The 8,462-nt window shown below is 39.5% G+C and overlaps 2 protein-coding genes across 5 annotated transcripts in view; both read right to left on the bottom strand.

The window, feature by feature from the left end:
• The window catches only part of plcl2 (phospholipase C like 2), a 68,738-nt gene extending 64,433 nt beyond the window's left edge, over positions 1-4,305 (bottom strand). For all 4 annotated transcript variants that reach the window (XR_001632200.1, XR_001632199.1, XR_001632201.1 and 1 more), the window contains exon 1: positions 3,792-4,305. Coding sequence is in view for 1 of the 4 variants with exons in the window: in XM_016464378.1 (XP_016319864.1) it covers positions 3,792-4,016 (225 nt within the window). In the remaining 3 variants the exon portion in view is untranslated. The remainder of the gene's footprint in view (positions 1-3,791) is intronic.
• A 3,659-nt stretch (positions 4,306-7,964) lies between these two features.
• Positions 7,965-8,462, bottom strand: part of LOC107671393 (cysteine-rich venom protein ENH1-like) — a gene marked incomplete at its 5' end in the record, with an annotated part of 4,375 nt that continues 3,877 nt past the window's right edge. Inside the window, 2 exons of the mRNA XM_016464305.1 lie at positions 7,965-8,107; positions 8,234-8,316. Coding sequence (XP_016319791.1) covers positions 7,965-8,107; positions 8,234-8,316 — 226 coding nt within the window. The remainder of the gene's footprint in view (positions 8,108-8,233; positions 8,317-8,462) is intronic.

Here is an 8,462-nt window from a genome sequence, read left to right as displayed (position 1 = left end):
AATAGAAAAAAAATGTATGTTAAATGCTAAGCTTATAATATGCATAGTTGATCGCTAAATTTAGGGGCTATGTGCGCTATAGGCCTACAGACTGAATTACAACATGTGAATTCATTTATTTATCCTGAAAGAAATGGAAGTGACATGAGTGCCTGGTGAAGAGGGAGAAAAGATGAGTAGCCTTTATGGTTATATATACAATACTCATTTTGTGAAAGAAACACTTCTTCAAATTATATTTTAAATGATCATTAGGCCTATTGCCGCTTGCCCACTTCAGACATTAGGCCTAATGTGCATTTTTCTTCTTCAAATTATAGCTGAATGGTTTGCAATGATTAAAAGCAGTTAAAGATCCATCCGTGCTGTATATATAGGTCCGGGTCGCTAAAGACCCGAATATAATGATTGGCGAAACATTCATGCATTTAAGGGTTAATGGAGGTTTAAATAAAATAAAAATGCACATGCAATTAAAATATGTAACTGATCGAACAAAAACTGTGGAGATCTGACAAAAACAGGTCTCAGAGAGGTGTTTATTACAAAGAAAAATGAAAATTAAAGCACATCGAGTTGGCAGAGTGCGAGGGTCGTGGCGGGATGCGGATCCTTCACTCATGGTGCACCTCGGTGTCATGACAAACAGAAGAATTGAGGAATATTTAACAGCAGCGGTCACAATGATGATGAGGCGAGCTCCAGTGATCGCGGCCGTGCCTCTCGTTTCTCTAAACGCAGTCTCTGGCTTATTGCCAGTCAAGCGCAAGCACGCTGCAGGGACGCGTCTATAACGACTTTGATCTGATCATAAAGTCTTTCCGAGTCACGGGGCTCAAGTCCCAGTCAAGTCTCGAGTCCTTGCTGTCAAAGTCTAAGTCAAGTCTCAAGTCTTCTTTAATTATGTCGAGTCGAGTCGCAAGTCATCAAATTTGGGACTCGAGTCCGAGTCAAGTCTCGAGTCGTGTGACTCGAGTCCACACCCCTGGGTCACACACTACACCAACTGACAACAACTCTGTCACCCAACGACTCCTCACGGTCCCCAAACCACGTTCTGTCATGAAAACACACGCAAGAAGTTGAACGGGAATGACTTGAAACAACAAGTGAAACAGGAGTTGTTTATTTGAAAATAGACATCGGGAAGAAATTAGTGCTGCAAGCTGTTTGCGCGATGATCTGTTCGGAAAAATTTCGCTCCATTTGTCGTGTCCAAACTTTTCTTAAAGCCATGTTGCTACTGCTATTTTTCTTCCGCTGACCTCAACCCATGCCTTGCTCTCTGATTGGCTGTAGCTCGTCGCGACACCTGACATCACGTGATGTCGAGTCAGCTGACCGGTCCACATATTTGGCATGCTAGATATTCGTGTGGTGTCGGCGAGGCATCGGTGACGTGTCAGCGAGCCTCTTTGAGTAGTTCAAAGATTGCGGAGCGCTGATCACCCGCTGATTTTCCCCCGATCACAGCCCGACCTGTCAGCGAGCTTGTTAACTTGCAAATCTTAAGTCTTAAAATCCTGTAGTGTGAAGTTGAGAACTAGGCATCACTACCTTACAGAATCAGCTCAAATGACTCACTGAACTGCAGGTTAGTTGACTCAAGTCTTGACTCATTTTGAGGTGACTTGAAATGGGTCAAGAACCATTATGTATGTACTTTTTGAAATTAATAATTGGTTAAAAATGAAAATTTGCCCAGTTAGAAAAAGTAAAATCATACTGGTTTTCCAAGACACAATAAAATTTGAACATTTTTCTCAAATAAATTTAGTGCTGCACGATTAAAATAAAACTGAAATAGTAATATGGCTTAGTGTGAGAAGCACTTAAAAAAAAAAAAACTGGCTGTTGTCAACAAAAGAGAAGTGATTTTCTGCAACATTAAAAGCTGGAGAGTTTTGCTTTTGAAAATGAAATGAAGACCATGATAAATATTAGTATTATAATTTTTACAAAATATATATAGATAGATAAATCATTAAAATATATATATATATATATATATAGAGATAGATAGATAGATAGATAGATCATTTATAATATATATATATATATAACAGTCTCTGTTAAGCATGTTGTCACACCCAAAATAGGCCTCCTGTTGTGAAAACAATGCAGGAAACAGTGAGTATAATGATGCTTACAGAAGGTTGTTCACGTCTCTGTGGTTCACCTGAGATGATCGTTCTAACCACATGATTTGACTAAGCTGAGAAACACACTGAAAATCTTTCTACAGGAAACACTGTAGTTGGCACAGGAACTAAAAGCAACGCTGAGTGAAACAAATTTAGCTGAGGGAAAGCATTTCCTCTTCTACATGTAAACTCTCCTCTAAACAAGCCGTCCGACATTTGTCACATTCTTGCCTTCAGCCAGCTTCAGCACAGGACTTTGACCACAGATGGCACAAATATAAATGTTACTGAGCCACCAAAACTAAATAAAAGTAAGAGTAAAAGAAGAAGCTGTTTCGAAGCTACCGAGCAACAGTGGCCGACCGCTTCTGTTCGACAACCGTATGATGACCTACATATAAATGTCATCTGTCCGTCTGTTTGGGCAAACTTGTGCTGCTTAAAGTCTTTACCTTTAAATGGAACTGACAAAATGGTGCCACAACAGTCGACATGGGGAAGTAGAGCAATATTTCCTGTCACAGCTTTCTACAGTAAACGGTCAAAATTTCCCAATAACGTACAACAAATTCGCTAGAGGCCACTGGACGATTCACTGGAATAATTCATCCCAGACTTCAAATGCACGGCGGTCAATTTGCCTCTCGCTAGAGACTGTAAAAACATGTTTAAAGCAGTAGCGGCCTTGAAGATGTGCAACTGCTCAATTAACAATAAAAAGCTTAGTAAGAACTTGTGCTTCATAAATTCAGAGACCTAAACAGTATCTTTACCCATGGCATACACACAATAAATATGTGTCAAACATTCTGATTCAATATCACAGACATGATCTGAACTAAACAAGTCTGGAACGGTACTGGCATTAAGAAATGGCATAAAATGCGACGTACGAGTCCATTTCGACATGTATTGGCATAAAATGTAATGTGTGAGGTCTTTTCAACATTCATTACAATGAACTACATAGTTAGTAGTACAGTCATTTGCACATATTCCTTTGCTAACTATCGATAACTAACTGTTGAAATGCTACTGGTAACAAATTACCAATGCTTGCCATGTAATTCTATGTGGTTCAGAAATCCACTATTCACTCAACTAGCTGCTGCTGCATATTCCACTTTTACTATTAATGATGACAAGCACAAAACGCTATTAATAGTGACATAAGAAAAGATATCAGTTAGGTTAGATGTTATTTGTCTCATTCTCAAGTATTAGTAAAGCTGCAATAGATACCAGTAGCTAATGGGATTGTTAACAGAGGAAATAATGAGCAGTTTTAACTAAAATTGGATTAGAAGCAACACCTAGACTGAACAGTTGACCTGTGAACCACAGATCCCTGAAAAGATACAGCCGATTGCTTAACTAGTCATATAAGACACACAGAAGCTAGTTAGTTGAAAGAAAGAAATGCACGTGACTTCATCTTGACTGATGTACATCACAAAATCGCAAAACGCTTGAAAAGAACACATGATCCGGAGGAAACAGCAATGACATGTTCACAGCGGGCTGTAATTTCTGTGCATCCGTACCATAAGCCCCCACAAACCTGTGGATGTAGCCGTGTATCAGGGCGAGGTTTGGCACAAAAAGGAGCCCACAAATGAGAAAAACGCCGATGCATTGATCGTTTACCTTAATAATACTGGCCTTCCGTGGTATTCCAGATTTGCCGTCCAGCACCACAGACGCGTTGGCCGTCTCGAGCCCCTGGTTCTCGGGTGCACACAGTCCACAGTCCCCGTTCGAGACCGACACCTCGCTCGCAGCTCTGCCTTCCGCCTCATCGCCGGGCTGGGCGGATTTCCCGCCAGCGCTCGGCGATGAGACTCCGCAGTTCTCGGCGACAAACTCCGCCATGAGCCCCGTGTAACGCACGCAGCCGCCGCCTGTGCCTGGCAGTATTAGCTGTCGGTTCGAGTAGCGAGCGATTGGAGCTCCTCGAGAGACGTGAGAGAGAAATGGAGAGCCATCGCAGGTTTAATTCTCGTCCGCGTTTCTGCTTCGGCTCGGCAGCATCTGTCGGGTTCGACACATTGTATCTGCGCGCACCGCGTTCGAATGTTTCAGTGTTACAGTGTTGCGAGTGTCATTGTTGAGCCGCTCACCCGTCTGACAGATACTGCCATCTGCCGAATTCACTTCACATCGGTACAATACACTGCTGCTGCTCCGAAACATCGCGCGCAGCAGATCCATGATCAGATAAGGCTTACATGGAAGTGCATACTGTACATGTCAGAACACATGCTGCAGGGAGACAGGGGCAAGTTGTCACATGGGGAAATTCAGGAAACTCGCTTCTCATGTACTTTATCTCAATAGCTGTTAGGAGTCACACGGTTTTTTAGACAATTCAACAAATGTTTGTTGTCAAGCACGTTGGTTTCAGAATCCTGCTTCAAAACTTGATTAAGATCATTTTTATGAATTCTGTCATACGTTCAGCCAAAAGGCAACTATGTGTAATGAAGGTGGATTCTCCAGACAAGTGTGTTTTGTCATTGTATTTGAGCAAGTTGTTTTAACAACTATAGGCTACATTAAACGTCATACCGTTTGAGAATGCATTGATAAACTCCTACATCCTAAAACAAAATATTAGTGATGTTAGCTGTATAAAATATGTTTTGATGTAGTAAGTTAACCATATTGCTAGAGATGCTTTGCTTCTAAGTAATCAAAATAAGCTACAGTAGTTTAATTTATACAGATTACTTAATAATCATAACAACAATTAAACATGTTTTTAGAGGAATATGCATGCATGTCAAGACAGATGGCTGTTAACAACTAGATGCTGTTGCTTAATAGTCAAAAATCTGCTGAAAAAGAAAAGTTATTTGTGCAGTAAATCATCTCAACAAATATGAAAAGATGGCGTCTGGTAGTTAATGTGAGTTGGCCAGGATGTTCAGAAGCCACCATATGTTAGTTCAGTTAAATACGTAAATAGTAATGCATATTAAAAATATTCATTGTGCATTTATTATTATTTTTGCAATACTTTTGGGTGAGACTGGAGATGCAGGAATACACAGTGTTGTTTTAAATAGGTTTGTGAGCTATTTAAGTGAGTATCAGTGTTATCAGTTGCACGGGTACATCGATGTTTACATTTTCCAATAGTATATCATTATCAAGTCACCACCAGCCATTAAGGATTTATACAATTCATAAAGGAAATTTTCAAAGGATTTCTTGCTGTGAGTAGATTATGCCACACCCTGCCATTTTCTTTGGCCTCAGGTGGCCATATTGAATTCAGAGTTTATGATGATTATAAGTAATGACACTCCATACTAGATATATGCCAAATTTGGTACAGATGAGTAGAATAACCTGTAGATTGGTAGACAAATATGCATTTTTGTATAAACCCCCAAATATGATAGAAACACATTCTAAACAAATATGTATGTGGATTTTGACCTATTCACTGGAAGAATCGGTATTATGGATTATGAACCCATTTTGGCCTGAAGTGATGGCTTGAAGGGTTGAAAACGTCTTGATGGATTTGTTTCATACAATCACACAGCTTTTCGCTTTACAGGATGTTAACTGATGGAGTGGAGTGGTGTGGATTACTTGTGGATTATTGTGATGTTTTTATCAGCTGTTTGGATTCTCATTCTGACGGCACCCATTCACTGCAGAGCATCCATTGGTGAGCAAGTGATGTAATGCAAAATTTCCCCAAATCTGTTCCTGTGAAGAAACAAACTCATCTACATCTTGGATGGCCTGAGGGTGAGTAGATTTTCAGCAACTATAAATGGAAATGGAAAGACTGGACTCTGGACACACATGACTGCATGATTTTGCTTTTTTATTCTCCCAGCATTGAATCCAGTCAAGAGCGTGTGACAAATGAAAGCCTGCTTGTTATTTGAGCACCCTGAGCAGTTAAGCCCGCCTCCTCACATTGTGTTTTCATGCACATTTCAACAAGTAGCTTTCAAGCAGGTGAAAGCCGCACACGCTCGAGGAACACGGCAGACATGGATGTGCAGTCATACACACTCTCAGCACTTCTAACACAGATCATCAGCTGAAAGGAAAAGAAGAGTATTCTAATAATTTCTGACAGGAAGCATGAAACATTTGTGTCGTTCATATAGTGTGCAACAGAGTCACCTGCTGGACCCTTGGGGTATTACAAAAATTACAGTGCAAAAGTACGTGATGTTTCCTGATTTGTGAATATCAGGAAACAACATGTACTTTTGCTCTGTAATTAACAATATGTGCCTGTATCTAATTATAATTTCATTCTAATTTCAATTCACATTAACTTTATGTGAGTATATATAGTTTTTACTATAAACTGTGCAGTCTGTAAGTATAATAAATTAAATAAAAATGTATAAAAGTGCCATTATTTTAATAATAATTAGTAAACACTACATTAAAGGGGTCATATGATGCGATTTCAAGTTTTCCTTTCTCTTTGGAGTGTTACAAGCTCTTGGTGCATAAAGAAGATCTGTAAAGTTGCAAAGCCTAAAGTCTCAAATCCAAAGAGATATTCTTTATAAAAGTTAAGAGTCGGCCACGCCTACCTAAAACGGCTCGTTCTAACACGCCCCCACATATCTACGTCACTATGTGGAAATATTAGCATAATGCCGCCTAAATGTGCAAGCAACGTAGTAAGGACATCAGTAAAACAGTCCATGTGACATCAGTGGCTCAACTGTTTTGCGAAGCTATGAGAATACTTTATGAGCACAAAGAAAACAAAAATAACATTATTTATTCAACAATTCTTCTCCCCCGAGTTACATCTTCCGCCATTTTAGAGTATCTCAACACATACGCACGCTTTACCCTAAGCATAAACAACGCTGATTAGCTCTTGAGTACTCTCCAAAATGGCGGAAAACGTAACTCAGGGGAGAAGAATTGTTAAGTAAATTATGTTATTTTGTTTTCTTTGCGCTCAAAAAGTATTCTCGTAGCTTTGCAAATCTGAAGTTGAGCCACTGATGTCACATGGACTGTTTTACCGATGTCCTTACTACGTTTCTGAATCTGGGAACATTACAGTTGCGTTGCTGTCTATGCAGGGTCTGAGAGCTCTCACATTTCATCAAAAACATCTTAATTCGTGTTCCGAAGATGAACGAAGGTCTTACGGGTTTGGAACAACATGAGGGTGAGTAAATAATGACTGAATTTTCATTTTGGGGTGAACTAACCCTTTAAAACAACCTTTAACTGGAGTGAAAACACTGAATCTACAGCCTCTCGTGGCTTAATGATTTAATATGGACATACATGGATCTGTGAAGCCTAATGACATGATGTAAAATCATTTGAATGATTTTAATAAAGTGATGTGATTATATAAACTGCAGGATTATGGTGCAGTGTTGCAGAAAAGATTCAGAACATTTCAGCACACTATACAGTACATAGTGACCGAACGTTTTACTGCCAGCAGTCTGTCATTTGAGACGTATCCTGTTTTCACAGTCTTAAGTTGTGCTTTCTCCAGCTATTGTTTTCAGTATATGGGTTTACAAGGCTTATAAAACACAAATGGCTTTACTTATATGTGATTGTATAAGCTTAACTGAAAAAAAAGTTGAGGTAATAATGCAAAACAATGCAGACTGGCCTTTTCCATCATATTATTAAAGCACAGTACCCTTGATTTTTAATAATCAGCATGTTTGAGGTATTCCACATAGAAAGAACAGAAATAGAAAGAAGTTAGAATATATATTTCACATTATAGGAAAGATGCGCTACAACTATCCAAAAAAGGCCGTACTTCATGTGATATGGCCATAGAAGATTTCATTTCCTCGCAATAGGGACGATTCTGTCTTCACATTGACAACTGGCTGGACACCACTGGCTCACGACAGAGTTGTCACAAGTGGCCATTTCTTTCAATTCATCGCAATTGGTGAACGTGTTGATGTATGGACAGGGATTAGCTAGAAGAAGAAGAGAGAGTTGAAAGTCAATGAAGCAATAAACTCTTCTCAGACATGCATTCAGCAATGCAAACTGTGATCAAGTCATCGTTTAGGATAATTTTGCAACCAAAAACAGGAACTTACTGCACAGATCATCTTCACAGTCGTCCGGACAGGCAGCACACGGATCGCCCAGCGAGTATGGCGGGACTCCTCTGAAATTCCCACTGAAATGGAGGAAGGGACATGGATGAACACAAGACACTACTTTAATTTGAGACGCCTACATCTTACAATGTGGCTTTTAAAGGGGTCATATGATGCTGCTAAAAATAACATTATTTTGTGTATTTGGTGTAATGAAATGTGTTTA

The sequence above is a fragment of the Sinocyclocheilus anshuiensis genome, unplaced genomic scaffold (genome assembly GCF_001515605.1).
Source record: "Sinocyclocheilus anshuiensis isolate Anshui unplaced genomic scaffold, SAMN03320099.WGS_v1.1 scaffold552, whole genome shotgun sequence".
Classification (NCBI taxonomy): Eukaryota; Metazoa; Chordata; class Actinopteri; order Cypriniformes; family Cyprinidae; genus Sinocyclocheilus; species Sinocyclocheilus anshuiensis.
This window is presented reverse-complemented; position numbering and strand designations above follow the sequence as displayed.